Here is a 17,466-nt window from a genome sequence, read left to right on the forward strand (position 1 = left end):
GTTTGCAAATGGAGGCCGACGACGCCGACAGCCCGCCCCGGCGCGCCCCGGCTTCCCGACTCCGCCGCGCCGTGGGCCGCTGCTGCCGGCGCTAAGGGGCCGCCCCGCGCCACCCTCCCCGTCCACGCCGCCTTCCGAGGATCGTCGCCTGCGCTGCGCTCTTGTTTTTGGACGAGAGTGAGAACTGAGTTGGAGACTTTTTTCTCTTTTCTTTTTCTTTCTTTTTTTTTTTTTCTTTTTTGAGAAAAGGGAATTTCGTCCCAAATAAAAGGAATGAAGTCTGGCTCCGGAGGAGGGTCCCCGACCTCGCTGTGGGGACTCGTGTTTCTCTCCGCCGCGCTCTCGCTCTGGCCGACGAGTGGAGAAAGTGAGTATCTGCCCGCCGCCCGCGGCCACTGCGGGAACTTTTCCTCCGAGGGGCTGCGCCCTGTTTGGGAAAACCCAGTTGCCACGGGCGCAGCTGTCGGACTCACTCCGGGGCTCGGGAGCGGAGGGTGGGGCTCTCCCGGAAGGCCGGAGCGGAGAGGGGCCAGAGCTCCCAGCCCAGGAGCCCCACCGGCCCTGGTTCAGCGCATCCGCGCGCGGGAAGGGCCTCGGAGCTTTCTCTTTCGCTGTCCCGAGAGCGCTGTCCCGCGCGCGGCCTGGTGGGTGGGCAGCACTTGTTCCCCGGCGGTTCAGGAGCAACCCACGCGTGGGCACTTGATAGGGAACTTGGTGTCTGGGTGGGGACTCGACCCACCTCCTCCCCCGCCACTTTCGCCTCTCCCCACCGCTGCGCGCGGGCCTCTCCGCACCCAGCGCCCATCCCGCTCAGCGCACCACGGTGACAGCACCTTGGGAGGCTCCACGGGTGGCTGCTGGGGTAGACCGAGTGCACCGTGGTGACGATCTGGAGCCTTCTGCCCCGCGGGGTGCAAGTTGTCCTTGAGGGGGAGGTGCGGGGTGGGGAGGCCTCGCGGCCCCAGGACACGTTTCCAAACATCACGGCGCGGCCTCCTGTCGCCCAAGTTGTTTGGCCCATCAAGCTCCTTGAGTTCTTGGCCTTAAGCATCTCATGAGCCGGTGGGCGTCTAGTCCCCATTTCCCTTACAGTTTGGTGACTCGGGGCTGTCCAGTGTGGCTCTGGGGTTCAGGGTGTACTCCGGGACTTTTCCCTAGGGAAGTGTGAGCTTGGGACCTTCTTCATACTCCTTCGGGGGTGGGGGGACTTGGATCCCCAATTTTTAGGGTCCTTGGGCAGTTTTCTCAGTTTTTACCCAGCCCTGGACACCTCTTCTTCCGAAAAGCGTCTAAGTAAGACGTGGTAGGGGCATCATCCCATGCGCAGAGCCGACGTGCTTTTCCACACACATGTGCTCTCGGCGCGGATTTAGGCGCACCCACAGCCACACGACCACGAGGGGACACCTGGACGCCCGGCCCGGGGGAGAGGTGTCGTGTGCGGTGGTTTGGGCGGCGTCAGGATCTGGAGCATGGTAGTGGAGGGGCGGTTGTTTTGTTTTGCGAGCGCGGAGCCCTGGCCTTGGTTTTGTTGTGGCCAGAGTTGTGTTGCACTGCCAACCCCCCCCCCCCGCCCCGCACTTCCTTTGTACATACTTAATAAGCGGTATCGCTCCTCGCTCGCTATCGCTTGCAATCTGATAGCTTTTGTTTTGGTGGTGTCGGGTAGGAGTGCGTGCGTGTGTGTGTGTGTGTGTGTGTGTGTGTATGGGGGGGTGTCTCTGGGAGTGAGAACTCTACAGTGGCAGGAGGAGGGCAGAAGGAGGAGGGTTTTTTTCTCGAGAAAAACAATGTGGCATACTGGTACTTTTGAGATGGTAGAGTAATTTGAACACGATTAAAAGTTTAAATTCAGTCTCTGAGCTGGGGCTGGAGAGGTGAGGGCGTGCGGATGAGTAATGGTTGCAGAATGTATGCAGGTGGTGCCTATTAACTTCGAAAAATCACGACGAAGCCTTGGGTTAGCAAGGGGGGGGGCGATGGAGGCTGCGCGGGGCGTGCGGCCCCATCATTGGGGTGGTTAACAAAGGCTGTTTCTATAAACAAACCCCTGAACCTCTTTTAAGTAACGTCTACGATGGAGCATGAGCAGATCTTTATAGAATTATAGCTGTTTACTGCCTAGAGTAAGGCGCAGACTGGGGCCGCCCCACAAATCTGGGCTCTCCTGTCCTTTGTTTTCCAAACTTTGAGCACACTGGATTGGGCGAAAGGCTTCTGGCTCCCTTCTACTCAGTCCTTTAGATGGTGTTTGGGGGCAGGGTGGATTTCCATACTTTAAGGACTAACTATGGTTTAGAAGACACTAGGAAACGAGTCCATTTTACTATGGCATCCTATTGAACTCTGTGTGCTTTGTCTACTTCTGTTATTTAATAGTAGAAGTTCTGAAATGCGAAGTAGCAGCGATGGCCTTGCTTCTCGGGGCAGGACGCAGACGTCTGAACCAGGTTGAGTCTGGGTCTCCGGGAAGAATATTCTTTGTCCAGAACAAGGGCAACGGGAGGATGTTTGAATGTGTGTTGTTTTAATGCTGCTCATCCCAAGGCTTTCTTAAAATGTGATGGATGTCTAGAAAGCGCCCGGAGTCCTGGTTATGGGCTGCTGAAGTTCTGACTCACGGCAGGCAGTGACTGCCCGTTACAGTTGAAGGGGTCCATGAAGCATAGGCACACCGTCTGTAAGGTGTAGACCCACGGAACTCAGACGGAAGGCCCTGGATCCCAGCAGAGGCAGGCTTCGAGTTAGGGATTGGTGAGTCTTTGAAGTGGGACAGCAGTGGGGTGTTTTCATCTTTCACTTGGGACTGTGGAAGTTTCTTGATGCAAAGGCCGCCTTGCAGACATGTTTGCTTTGTAGCAGGATGCTGAGCAGAGATTCTAAACAAGGGAATTGAGGAGGTACGAGTGGCAGCCAGGATAGATAATCTAGGACTGTTTTCTGTTTGAAAATGCACCGCGCACTTTGGAGTTACTGTGGCCAGCTCCTAAAAGGGATTTAGTCATCTTTCTGCCGAGGGCACGGTAGCATCCTATTGTCAGAGGAAAGGAGGTACCCAGGGAATGTTGGTGTTTAAGGACCTTAGTTAGTGTCACCTACCAGAAGGAGAACCCAGAATAAGAACTTTTGAAAGAACCTAAATAGCAAATTATAGTTTAGGTTTCTTTGCAGGGAAATAGCAAGTCAACTGTACTTTATGGAGGGACAGGCCGGTGGGAAGTCAGGGCTTGAAGTTTATTTAAAAGGTCTTATGTATGAATTGTGGAAAGGATTAGAAGAGAAGGGCTCAGTGAAATATGCCAGGGTTGAATAGAGGGGCCTTTAAAATACTACAACTAGAGAAAGAAGTCCGTTATGAAACACCAAATCTTCTATGATCCTGTTTATGTGAAATGTTCAGTCAATCCATAGAGACAGAGCTATTGATCCCCAGTTGCTGGGGGAGGAAAAGCTGGGGTACAGGAGTTTTTTAGGGAGTGATGAAAATGTTCTAACCTCAGTTTTTGGTGATGGTTATACAACTCTGAATATACCAAAAAACAAAAAAGGCATTGAGTTGTGTGTTTGTAAACAGCTGTCTTGGGGTGTGTGATAACATCTGGACCAATTTTTGTTTTTAATTGCAAAGACTGGGAAAAATACATTGTGCCGCCTAGAAGGTAGGATTTGGCTAAGATTATTCGGTGAACATTATTGCAGGTTGGTATTGCTCTTTTTTGTTTCTTTTCTAAATTTGTGAGTTTTTAAGATTTATGAATCTTACAATACAAATTGATAATCGGAGCTCTGACAGCAGGAACCGGATGCCAGGCAAGAAATGGACAAACGGAGAAAAAAGAATCTTGATTATTTTTAGCTTGATGATGGAGTGGTTGAACTTAAAACAACACACAGATACTAATGGTAGTATAATTTTTTTTTGATAGTAAAAATCCTCAAACTGAACCTAAATTGATGGTCTGTCTGGATAGTTTAGGAGCCTGTTTGTGTCCACAGGCTTCCAACAAAGAAATAATATGTTGTTTTGAGCAGGAAAGGAAGTTCATCACTCTTGTATTGATTACAAGTGGTGGTGATGGCAGAAGAACTGCTTCTTTTTTCTTTCCTCAAGAAATAAAATTTAAATTAAAACACTCCACAATTGGAGTACATGGAACTTGGTTGGTTGTTTAGGAGTCTATATTGCCTTAAATTTTTTTTAAATGAAAAATTAAAATTTCTTAGAAAAGATTTAAGAATACACTCAAACCGTTGTGCCTTTAACTAAATGTGCATTGCCTTTTCCATAGGAACAGACATAGAAAGTCATGTTTGCACTGGTTTAGTCTTCTTCTCAAGGTTGTTTATTGGTGAAAATATTTTTCTGCCTTTATTGGTGCAAGGTAGGTCAGTAATGATCACCAGCTGTACCATTTTCACTCCTTGTCCGTCTGCTCGTCCTTCCTTCCTTCCTTCCTTCCTTCCTTCCTTCCTTCCTTCCTTCCTTCTTTCTCTTGAGGTACTTTTATTTCCTTTTTAATTTGGTTTGTACTTCAAGGAACTGGATCCTTGAACTAGCCAGTAGTTAGTGGGCTCCTACTGTATGAAAGCCAGACTGGTGCTAAATACTGAATTCACCAAAACAGAAACGAACTTCTTCCTAATACCTTTGAGGCACTTTCAAATAATTTGAATGCAAAGAAGTTCCTTGAGAAATCATACCCCCCCCCCCCCCCCACCAGACCTTCAGACCCCCCCAAGACCTAGCATGCATTTTCAAGACCCTTTACAAAACAGTTTTTGTAGGGTTGGCTAGTCTGGGGGATAGCCAGTGCTACACTGTTCTTACCCTATGACAGGCTCCCTGGTGTTGGAATTTCACCGTAGACCATAACTTATGGGTAGCTGTCTAATCAGGCGTGTTTGGTGTAACAGTGGCTAAAACCGTGCCTATTGTATAACGGGTGTGCTCATGCTCCTGTAACCCTAATAAGCGAAAGTCTGAGGCAGGAGGATCACCAGTTTGAGGGCAGCCTGTGCTACATAGTGAAACCCTGTCTCAAGATCAAAATAGGAACAAAATAAAGATTAGTCACAGGTGTGTTCATAAATGTTGCCGGGCAGGATTCAAATTTCAGGAAAGGTGGGACCAGTGTTAGAGGCTCTCCAAGTACACGTAGATTCCATAGCTTTGAGGTAGTCATTAGGAAATGTTAAGAATTTCACATATTTTTGTGATTTAAAAATGGACCTGTGTTTTAAAAGAATGAGGGTTAAGAGCAAGATGAAGAGGCAATAATACCTTAAACGATTTTTTTTTTTGAGACAGGGTTTCTCTGTAGCTTTTAGAGCCTGTCCTGGAACTAGCTCTTATAGACTGGGCTGGCCTGGAACTCACAGAGATCCGCCTACCTTTGCCTCCCGAGTGCTTGGGTTAAAGACATGTGCCACCACTGCCCAGCGATTTTTTTTTTTAAATTATAAAACACACAAGACCACTTTTTCTCTGGTTATGATTTTCTCTGTTTTGTTTTCAAAACTCATTTAAAACTCAACTCCAGAGGTATTTATGCCCGGAGGTCAGCTTGCTTTGAGCTGCTTTTCTTAGCCACTGTATGACAGGTGCTGTCTGAGCCCTAGAAACAAGCTGTTTTCCTGTTGGACTGAGTATGTAAAGCGTACTCACGTGCTGTGGCCACAGCTCTTGACTTCTCCGCCTGAGATGTTCTGAAGGAAACACCGAACACTTGAAAAACAGCAGACTGAATAGTGGGCGGTGTGCTCGGAGGGAGCCTCCTGTAAATAGCGTTTGCTCTCAGGTCAGCAAGAGGAAGTTTTCCCGTTCCTTATAAAGATGTGTGATTTGGCTTAAACTCCGAGTGGATGCGGTCCTAGTGTTTCGCGACACTGAGATCTGTGGACACTGAGGAGAACACAGTTGGTGCCTGATATTTACAAAGATGATCATTAAAACATGTACAGATGCCCTATCTCGGTTCCCTTGCCCCATGGATCTGATTTGTTTAGAGATGAGGACATGGGTTTGTAAAAAAAAAAAAAAAAAGCTCAGTAAACAGTGGATCTTTAAACATAACCTTGGCACGATGAAGTCCATTTCTTTTGTTGAAGCATTTGAAATTGACTAACAATAGTAGTATCTTTGGGTTTGGTGCCTGCGGATTTCTTGAAAACGCTGCGGTGTGTTTTCGGTCGTCTGAGCTCACATTTTACATTTCTGCAGATTTTTTTTTTTTAATCAAATGCCAGTTTCAGTAGGATGGATTAACGTGTTGGGTTTCAGAATCTTAAGGTCGGTGTGTCTTGAGCTGAGACTTTATCCATCGTCTTCCTTAAATACATGCTGAGTACTCACAAGGCTCCGTTCTCCAGGTTAGAAGTACTGATACTATGAGTCTGGCCATTAGTTTGTTTTCAATGTATTGAACCATAGAAATTGAACCATAGAAAGTATTGCCATGTTTGCTTAAAGAACTAAGAAACTAGTAAGAAAGGCTTACATTTCTCTTTCTTTTGGGTCCCAGACTGTAAGGATTTATACACTCACAGATTGCTGTTCAGACTTTACTTGACTAGAACAGAAAGCGGAATCTCCTGTGCTGAGGACTGGACAGCTGGGGCTGCAGTGACTTCCACAGGATAACGATGCTGCTCTTCGGTTTTATATTTAGCCTCAGCTTGGTTCCTGCTGGTATGGGATGTGTTCCTGAAGCTTAGGGACCATCCCTCTATGCTTCCTGATAGGCTTGACACTTAGAGTTTCTCGTTTGGAGCATCTGGTGACCAGCTACAGAGAGAGGGAGAGAACGTGACCATGATGGAAGCGTGCATTGCAGAGAGAAGTACGCCAATCTCAAATTGTTTACTTTGCAGTGGAATGACAGAAATGACTTTTGCAAGAATCGGAGTTTGTTTACTTGGTTTTCTTTTTCTCGAGATGGTCTTGCTGTGTAGCCCTCCTGCCTCAGCGTCCTGAGTACTAGGATCATTTGTAGGCCTGAGCTACCACACTTAGCGGGACATTTTTTTTTTGTTTTTTTTTTTTTTTGTTTTTCGAGACAGGGTTTCTCTGTAGCTTTGGGAGCCTATCCTGGAACTAGCTCTTGTAGACCAGATCTTGTCTTGTAGACTAGGTCTTGTAGACCTCGAACTCACAGAGATCCACCTGCCTCTGCCTCCCGAATGCTGGAATTAAAGGCGTGCGCCACCACCGCCCGGCTGGCAAGACATTTTTTAAAGGACTTTAGAAAGTAGTTTATCATTATTGCAGAAAGTTCCTGGTAGTGGGAGCTGGAACCTTAAGTTACAGAGTTACTCACGGTGTGTACACCTGTCTTCGTGTGTCTGTGTGTGCACTCATCCATCCGGATTGACTGACGACAATGTGAGGCTGTTGGGCGTCTGTGTAGTTAAACTTGTCCGTTTCTTTAACACGGCACTTTCTTTGAGCTGGCTCTGGACTTGCCATTCTAAAAACTAGATTTCACACGGCAACAAGTATGTTTTATGATACTAAAGCAGAACTTGAAAGTCCCTGAGATATTTTGCATGTCTGCTTTGGCTTGTCTGTAAAATCATTGGGAGTGTTTCTGATTGAGTGAATGAGACATTACCAATATAAGTCACTTTAAGATGGAGAAGCCTGATGGCAATTCGATAGCAATGAGTTAATATACAGGAATTTTCTTCTGATTTGAATTATTTTAGAAACCTTTGATAACTAACTGGAAAAAAAAGAGGAAGTACCTGTAGAGATTCCAGGTGACCACTGTCCACTTGGGTGACTGGAAGTTTGATGAGAGCATCGTGAGTCACTCTCTGTTGACTGTATTTAGATGGTGAGGTCGTCATCAGTTGTGCCCATGCTCATCCGTGTCTGATGTTTGTTCTCCCCACTAGTTTTCCCTGGATGTCATTGTACTGAAGTGATACACAGGCTCCCAGACTTGCGGGGAAGCCCTGTGGTGGCAATAAGCTCTGTTGTCCACTTCCGGGAGTTAACGGGTTCACGTGGATGTGTATGTTTATAGCCACAGTGCAGAGTAGTTGAATCACAGGAACTTACTTTGTTACAAGTGGCCTATCTCAGTTGGATGCTCTCTTTTCCGCGATTATTCTGCCGTGAGCTTTCTCAAGTCACGAGATGGGCTCAGGATGGAAACTCTAGTTAACCTCGGCTCTACAACCTGCCCTTTTCTGAAGAGACTGCTTAATTGAATGTTTCCTCTCAGCCTCACTGAGTCATTTGAAATCACACAGATTTGCCCATCTCTGGTTCTGTCTCCATCCAGTCCAGACCTGCATCTCAAACCCTTAGAGTAGAGAGGACACCCTCAGCTGGTCTTTGAGCTGGTTCTCAGCCCTGTCAAGATTCGTAGGCTTTGTGTGCTCGCCAACCATAGATCCTCACTATGTGCTGCAGCTGAGTCTACAGTTTTAACAGAAGTGTCTGTGTCCTCCCCACCCCCACCCCTCACCCCCCACCATGTATAACACTGTCAGGCTCCAGAGTGATTCCTGGAAGCCCCCAATGCTACCTGAGCATCTGCATGAGCAAGCCATGGTGGTGTTCTCCACCCCGGATTTTGCTTCGTTTCTGTGGCTCGGTGTGATTTCTTCTGCCACCTCCCCACACTGAACATGGGAAAGTGCTACTCTGGATGTCTGAAATGTTGCCTGGGTCAAGATTCTTTTTAGCTTTTAGTTCTTTGGTAATAGCACATGGTGTATATGTGGAGACTCAAAATGATTGTGAAAGAAATTTCTCCTTGTCTCACTAAACCACCAGATAATATAATTTTCTAATATACTTAGAAAATTAAATTCAGGAAAATTTGGGGAGGAGGTATGTTTTTTAATTTTCATAAGTTGTGTGACTGAGTGTGTGTGGCTGTGAGTGTTAGTTCGGCCAGTGTGTGATGTCAGTTGACTCCTCCCAGCCCCCAGGACTTTCTAGGATTTTACTATGTAAGAGATGGTACCCTTTGTTTTTTTTTTTTTTAACTCTGCTTTCTTCTCCTTGTGAGGGTTACTGCCGTTTCCCTGACTGCATAGATCTAACGCTCCGCTCCCCTTCCTCCCCTTGAGCTCAGACACTGCTGGGCCGGCTCATTGATAGTGATGCCTTGTGTCTTGTTCCTGGACTGTCATTATTATTAAATGACAGAGGAATCTAGAGGAGAGGATGGTTTGAGTCTCAATTCTTCAGCTGCTGGGGCAAGTTAATCTTCCCGTGGCTTTGTTTCCTCATCTGTGAAATGACAACTTCACTAGCATACACTGTATATTTATTCATTAAACAAGTTAATATTCTTGTCAAGTGCTTATAGAAGAACCTGGCACCTACTAAACCCCTGGGCTTGAGCTGCGCCTGCCTTACAGATGTGCCATCACCAAGCAGAGATTTTCTTTGATAGCGCTGGCAAGACAGAGGGCACACTCCCCGTTTTCCATCCTTAGTTATGTGAACCTGGCGCATAGAAAGTGCGTAATGAACATGTATTCTGTAAGAAGATTTTTCTTTGCTAATGTGCATTATAAGGTTGAGTTCTGCTTGTAAATACACGGAATAAAAAGGTTAAAACCAGCCAAGCATGGTGTCACAGGCCTTTAACCCCAGCACTTGGGAGGCAGAGGCAGTTGGGTCTCTGTGAGTTTGAGGCTAACCTGGTCCAATAGTGAGTTCCGGACCAGCCAATGCTACCTGGTGAGAACTTGTCTCACCCCCCACCTCCACTCCCAAAACAAAACAACAACAACAAAACAACAGTAACAACAAGAGCAAAACCCCCAAACAACTCCCATTTCCCAACCAAAAATATTAAACCTTTCTAAATTCTGACCTTTCAGCCTTCCCTGTTAGTGTGGCCAGCTCTACTCAGTTCAACTTCCACTTCCCAATTCAATTCTGTTTGTCATAGTTTCTCCCTTAATCCTTTCTTTTGTTAGTTTCTCTCAGCATCTTAGATGTGGCCAGTGTGCACTTTGTCCATCTCACCAATGCGAAGTCGCCATCTAGTGGCCACACGTGAAATTCAGCCACCTCAATGAGGTGTTCAGAGGACAAGAACCAGTTCTCCCAAATTCCCAGCTTTTCCTTGCTGGGGTGGCTCCTGGGAAATGGTTGTAAGAAAATGTGGATGCTCCAGGCTTTCGAGATCACTGCGCTACGGTTTAGTATATAGCTTGTTCTACTGTTCAGTGATAAAATCAGACAACTAAAGTCTTCCAAAGAGATGTACACACACTCCCTACAAACCCAGGCAGAGTTGTGTCTTACAGTCCTAAAATACTTCCCCCGAGCCATGGAACTTCTTTATATGTAAAGTTTAAAAATGTTTCTTTTGAGACGAGAGATTAAAAAAAATAATAATACTTCTGCTGGGACCAGCAAGATGGCTTACCTGGTAAAGGCGCTTGCCGCCAGAGTTCAGGCTCTAGGACCTAGCACAGTAGAAGAAAGAACTGATCTCTCAAAGTTGTCCTGTGAGCTTCATATATGGCCATGGTGTTTTCATGCCCACCTCCCAAATAAATGTAAGGTAAAGATTAGGAAAAAAAGGGGGGGACTACCAGTTCATTCTGAAACCTATAGCAAGATCCGTCTTAAATTGCCCTTTGTAAACGGGTGGTTACACTTCCGTTTTTGCTCCTTTGTGTGTCCCCTTGGGCTACCTCATGCGATCAAGATGTTCACCCAAGAGGAGCGATAACAAGGGACCACACACAGCTCCGTTACTGATGATCCTCATCCTGGCGCTGGTTGCACTTGATTAAATATTTTTTCTGTGTCCTCAGATTTTATTGATAATTTCAGAATCTGTGCTCCCATTTCTCCAGTGACACTGTATCTAGTGGATATTTCCTTCCATGGTGGTATTCCCCCCACCTTGCCCCAGACAAGGTTTCTCATACAGTCCTGGCTGTCCTGGAACTAGCTCTGTAGACCAGACTGGCCTTGAACTCACAGAGATCCTCCTGCCTCTGCCTCCTAAGTGCTGTGAGAAGATGTGCACCCCCACTGCCTGGCCCATGGTTGCTTTTTGTTACTTGATTTTAACCTGGAGATCATTTGCTGGGCTGAGGGCTTCTGTGTGTTCTCGTAGACTCGTCAAACAAGCCCACCAGCTGTTTCTCGGGCAGACACTGAGTAGTGACAGAAATAGAAGACACACTTGATATTGACTGCTCTAAGTTGGTAACATATAGTAAGTGTTCAGTAAATGTGTGTTTTGTCATAAAAACCTTGTTTTGCTAAGGTGTGTGAGAATAATTAATAATTCATTAGTTTGCCCCTGTGCCTGGGGCAACCATATTATCACTTTGCTTCCTGATACTCTTCTGAGAATCAACCATCAGTTGATTCTGCATCTAGGATTCTGATTTCTTATTCACAATGCCCTGAACCTGTTTTTACCTACCATTGGGGAATGCTTGGTGGGTAAGAGGGGCTTAGGAAATGGCAGGCTTCTTAAAGGGACCACCTTTACCCCTTTCACTTGGATACACTGTTTGTTTACAGTGAATGTCTTTTTATCTCATAGTAGCTTTGCCCTTGAAAACATTTTATCACCCCAGTTTCTACTACATAGAATTTAGAAGCAATAAAATGATCTTTTAAACCATTGGCTAGGCCTTTTGTTCATGGAGGTGAACAATAAAATTTTAGAACTGGAAAGGACATATTTGCAAGTCTAGTTTTGTGTGCCTGAGGTTGGTGACCGGGCTCCTTAAACTTGGATGAGAATAATCCATTACTGCTCCTTTCTTTGTGGTGTGCCTTCAGCCACATGCCTAAGGAAAGATTGTTGTCTTCAGGTTGGATGTGCCTGTACCCATCTTTGGAGGAGCCTCAGAGCTGGTGGGCCCTATTCCCTGTGCTGCTGCAGATCGCTCTCCTTCTCCTACAGGAGTGACCCCAGGGCTTGGAAGGGTTGTTATGCTCTTTCAGCCTTCAGATTCCAAAACAAGGCAGAGAGAGAGAGAGAGAGAGAGAGAGAGAGAGAGAGAGAGAGATTCCTAGGGAGCTTTGTTTGGAATGTTGCAGACTCCTGTGGATAGAAGTTTGCTTCTATTTCTTATATTGTTTTCTAATGAGATCAACGAAAAGATGCCTTGAATTCCAACAGGGACAATAGCCAGGTCTTCTACACATGTCCTTTAAGTGCCCGACAAGGCAGTTTATCAGAGGGCCACCGGGGAAGTGAAGTCTGCTTCCATCACTGCGTCCAACAACAACAACAAAAGTCTTCTTGTCTGGGGTGCTGTAAGAAGGGCTACTGAACTTAATACCCAAGAAGTCATTGCTTAAGGCTTGATGCTCCTTAGGAGGCATTCAAGGTGAGCTATTTCTCATAGAAAATGCAAGCAGAATCATCAAGTGTGTTTATTTCAGGTGCGGCTTATATAAAAAGCATTTTCATAAAAAGCACCACTGAGCTGAGGGAACACGGGTTCATGTACATGCCCTGTCTTTGGGGAAGCCTGCTCTCCGCAGGTGCCTGGAGGCATGTTAGGAGAGGGAAGTATGGACCTTGGTACCCGTCTGTAAACTGGAATAGTGCCAGTCTAGCAGGCATGCCAAGGGAATCAGCCATAATATTTCTAAGATGGCCAGCAGAAGCAGCCCATCGAAGGCATCGGCAGGTGCGGGCTGGAGTTTTTCTCCTCCCACATTGCTGTGGGGCACTGGGAATTTCTGTCTCCCAGCCCTTCCTGCAGCCCCTACCGAAGCAGAGGTTTGCCATATCTATTGGTTTAAATCTCAGAAGTGAGGGCTGGGGAGATTGTTTAGTGGTTAAGAACACTAGGATTAGAACTCAGGTTCAATTCCCAGCACCCACATGACAGCTTTATAACTATCTGTAGCTCTAGCTATCGGGGTCCAATGCCTTCTGACTTCCTTAGCTCCAACTCTGAAGTGTTACAAAATCGAGAACTTGTATCCATTCCCTCAGCGCTCAGAAAGTTTCCTTTTTCAGAGCATTTTGGATTTTCGTATTAGGGCCAATCAGCTGACACAAATGTTCCCGTGTCCAAGCATCTCCATCTCTGAAACACTTCTAGTTCCACCATTTCAGATACTGTGAAAACAGTAATAGGCCGTTTGTGTTCAGCACCAAATTACAAGATCTGAGCTCAAAAAAAAAAAAAAAAAAAAAGCTTTGGAGATCCAGTCTTTGAGCTGCTGAATAGCCAAGGGACTTTTAATGTGCCTCCAGTGTTTAGTTCAAAGTGGTCCTCTGGAAGTCCTCTGGAAGGTGGGGGCAGGTGGCAGCCTGCTCAGATGCCTGCCGTGGAAGGTGGGCGTGAGAACCAAGTGCCTTGGCGGGAGTTGAGTGATGGGTGGATAATGGGGAACTTGAAAGCTTTTGGAGCATTGTGAATAGAGGCGTAAGAGCTTTCCTGCCATGGGACTCCAGTGCTGGAGACTGGCGCTGTGTAGACAGGGAGACAGTGAGCTCAGGGCCAGGGAGGGACAGGTCATCTTAGATGCAGGATCCGAGAAGCAAGAACTCACTGCATAGTGACCTGGCTCCGTGGCGTGGGAGTGAGTGATGAGTGAGTTCCTTCCTCTGTTGGGGAAGGGGGCTAGTGAGATGTGACTCTGGGTCAAGAGTAGGGGACTGTGTAGAATGTGGCCCTGGAGTGGCTCTGGGTTGGCTGGAGGTCTGGGGTCAGCAGCACAGAGCAGGCCCTTAAGGAAGAAGCACCTTTGGGCACAGGATGGGGGGGGGGGGGGAAAGCCTTGTGGAGACTGCAGAATTTACCTTTCTGATTAAAACGGATTCAGGAAAGTGGTGAGGTCACGATTAAACACGCTGCTTTTTTTTTTCCTCCTCCAAAAATAAATGTCCCAGCTTTCCTGCAGGTGGTTGCTGGGTGCCCTTTTGTGAGTTTCAGGGCAACCCAGGCTAACAGGGACTCTTGCTTCCTTCGAGGCTTGGTCAAGTGAACCCCGGGCTGGCCCTTCACTGTGGCTGAGACAGAGAAGCCCCTGCTCTCCTGTCGTGACAGCCAGCATGGTAGGGTGGTTTCCAGCCCTTGCTGTGCGAGCCAAGAGGAGTGATTTGTTTAAATGGGGATGCCAGCGTCGGGTCCCAGTCTCACTTGCTACCGGCACTTTTTAACATGCAACTTCTCTACGGATTGGGCACGTTGGGATTGCTGGTGAGAAGCAATCGCAGGGCCTTAGCATGGGTCAGAGCTACCAGCTGCCTGCTCTGCAGCTGGAACCGTTCATTTTCACTCTCATCTAGAGTATAAGAAAGCCGTCATGTGCGTGAGACGCCCTAGGAAGGTGGTGTCATTTGGTTTGTGGGCCTTTGCATGTGGGGATTTTAGTGAATTCTGAAATTTAGGTCATTGAGTGACTCAGTTCCTCCCCAGACCCCAAGTTTAACAACTTGGTTTCCGACAGTTTCGGCCCTTTCCTGCCTACTTCTCTGCACCCCACCCCCCCATCTTGTTCTGCTCCCGGTTTCCATAGGGCCCCTTTCCCCAAGACCTGCATTTAAGCCTAGGCCTGCTTCAGTATATTTTAAGTGGGCTTAGGTGCATTTGCTAGGTGTTTCCAAAGAAGTATGTTTTGAATCTGAACCACTCAACCACCTTCACAGATCATAGTCAGTAATGGTGCTATTTTATGTAACTAAACATCTCTTAGAAGGTGGAGTGATTCCTTGAATGCTGTAAGCCCCTGAAAAGACGTTAGATACCACTAATCATTGGTGAACTGAGGTCAGAGTCACAATTGGTCCCAATTCATACCCCTTACTACAACATTGACAGAAAACCAGGCAGTAGGAACAGGCATAAGCCAGGACTTGGAGAGATGGGAGCTGTGTGTCTTGGCCGTGTAAATGCTGGAATAGGAATGTGGTGTGTGTTACTCCAAAGTTAGTCCTGAGTTGTGCATGATCCAGCTGTTATACTTTTGAGTCTGTTGCCCAAAGTGAAAAACAGGGCCTTGAAAATCCCTTTGTATACCAGTATTCGTGTTGATGAATGGGTTTTAAAAGTCAAGGTGGAAGCAAACCAAGGACCCATCGATACCGGTTGAATCCACAGGATGTGACGTGTGTACAATGGAATGCTGTTGAGACTTAGGAGGAGGGTCTGTTAAGGGCCATAGGGAGGATGAGTGTCGAACATGGTGTGTGAAGTGAAATTTGAGTTGTGCATATTTCATTATATTTTTAAGAAGAGACGCTGTCCATCTAATTGAATAGTGAGAGCGTACCAGGTGAACTGTGAGAGAGACATTCCAGACCAGTAAGTACCCCATGAGGCATCATTAGAGGCACAGGGGCAGCTCCTGGGAGCTGAGTCTCACAGGGCAGGTCTGCCTTCCACAGCTAGTCACAGTACTGCAGGCACTTTTCCTCTCAAGGAAGCCGAGTCCAGAGTCAACTGCTCATGTCGTCACACATGAAATTTATTGCTAATCAGCCATGTGACGTGTAATTGCTTTTTCATTTTCTCATTTTTTCCAGAAGAGAGACTTGTTTAGGTATTTGGGTCCCTCCTTGATTATACTGGAAGTTTTTCATTTGCTTTGACAGCTCAATTTTTTTTTTTTTTATTGCAAATGGACTACCCTATCATGTAGGGAGATGAAAGGAAGAGATTGGCTACTGGTGTCAAGAATTCAGGTGTCTGGAAAGTTGAAGCTGGCTAGAGGCTTTTCTTCAAAGGTGAACCCAAAGCACTTTCAGGGCCTGTGCTGTTTGAGGTCACAGGACATTGCCTCAACACCTCTCCAGAATGTACTCTCTGGGGCCAGCCCTTTGGACGTGGTTGTCTTAATCTAGTTTAACAAGGCGCAGGACTCAGGCCTGGACCTGCTGAATTCCAGACAAGACTGAGAGAGGTAGTCGAGCCTGTCTGGCAGCGAAAGAGCTTCCTCCACCCCACTGACCCACCGCAGCTCCTCTTGGTCTGATCCATGGGAAGAACCCATGCTCTGTCCGCGATCTAGACTAGCATCTCCCCAGATGTGAGAAGCAAACCCGAGTTTGCTCTCCTCTGGCCCTCTGCAAACGGTCGAGCCTGTCTGTCTCTGTGTGTGTGTGTGTGTGTGTGTGTGTGTGTGTGTCTGCTTTGCCTGGCCATTCCACAGGAAGCCAGCCCTTCTCTGGCTGGGTGATGGGCTCCTGCAAGGCAGTGGAGATACCTGGGTCAGCTTTGGCTGCCGTCACGCTAGAGAAGATGAGTGACTCAGACAGACAACTCAGAAGTTTACCTCTCGAAGCTCCAGGTCCAGTATCGGAGTATCACCTAATTCAGTTTCTGGCGAGGGCTGATTTTTTTTTTTGTTTCACAAATAATAAATATCTTTTTGCTGTGTTTTCATGTGGCATGGAGAGCAAAGGTCTCTTTCTCGTCAGCTAAAGACACTGATCCCATCATGACCTCATTCAGGCATAGTCTTGTCCCAAAGGGTCTACCTTCTAATACCATCCATCCCCCTGGGTCTTGGAGCTTCAAACTGATTTTCATCCAGTCCATAATAATAAAGGGATGTGCTATAGTTAAGGATTCTCAAGGTCATGATTCTATTTATGTTTAAGTTTTTGCCAAGGCTGATAGTCAATTACAAATTAATTGAACCCTTTAAATCTATGGGCTCACATTCATGAATTCAACCAGGCACTGATCAGAAATATTTGGGGGTGGGGGTGGGAAGAAGTGTGCCGTGTTGAGCCTGGAACCTTGTTTCTCGTTTCTCTAAGAGACACATTCTAATATCTTTTTGTACCAGGTACTGCAAATCTTGAGGTGGTTGAGAGGATGTGGGGAGAACTTAGATCTGCAGATAAGTTTGTGTAAGGGACTCCTGAGATTGAGGTATTTGTATAGGGGATCCCAGAATCAGCTTTCCACTGATGCTGGGGAACCACTTTATGTGTTTTCAGGATCACGATGAACAGCCATTTTTTTTTAAAGTAGATACCCTTTGAGAGGCACCCCCTTATTGGGAAACTACACACGACTCCATCTCCCTCTTCAGAACAGATAAAATCGCTTATTTTAAACTCTGCAGGAGCTACCCAGAGGGCCATTATGCTCCAGGGGAGTTGGTAACTTGAAAACCCAGTTCCATGTTAACTCTCTATCTTGGTGTGTATGCTCTTATCTGACCTGTGGAATCAGGTCAAAAGTGGCTCCTCTTGATCCTTCCTCAGGGTCTGCTTTGTGGAGCTGCCACCAGCACCCTTGGGTCGCACAGGTTGCGGCAGAACACAGGCCTGCCGCTGCTCCCCCTCCAGAGCCCGTGAAACAGCGTTTCTTCTCCTCCAGCAGATCCAGAAGGCTGGGGAGGTGGCTGCTAATTGTTTATAAGCATTAACTGTTTACCAGTCATACTTGCTATTTTGAATCTGACCCTGCTATTATGTTGTTTGTTTCTCTTCACAGCTGAGCTGTAAGCTGGGTAGATTTGGTGAGTCACTTGCATGATGGTAAAAC

At 46.8% G+C, this 17,466-nt stretch overlaps 1 protein-coding gene across 1 annotated transcript in view; it reads left to right on the forward strand.

The window, feature by feature from the left end:
- Positions 1-224: 224 nt before the first annotated feature.
- Positions 225-17,466, forward strand: part of Igf1r (insulin like growth factor 1 receptor) — a 276,603-nt gene continuing 259,361 nt past the window's right edge. The window contains exon 1 of the mRNA XM_050149162.1: positions 225-367. Within this exon, the coding sequence (XP_050005119.1) occupies positions 274-367 (94 nt within the window). The 5' untranslated portion in view covers positions 225-273. The remainder of the gene's footprint in view (positions 368-17,466) is intronic.

The sequence above is a fragment of the Alexandromys fortis genome, unplaced genomic scaffold (assembly GCF_014885135.2).
Source record: "Alexandromys fortis isolate MF-2015 unplaced genomic scaffold, M_Fortis_MF-2015_v1.1 scaffold_67, whole genome shotgun sequence".
Lineage (NCBI taxonomy): Eukaryota > Metazoa > Chordata > Mammalia > Rodentia > Cricetidae > Alexandromys > Alexandromys fortis.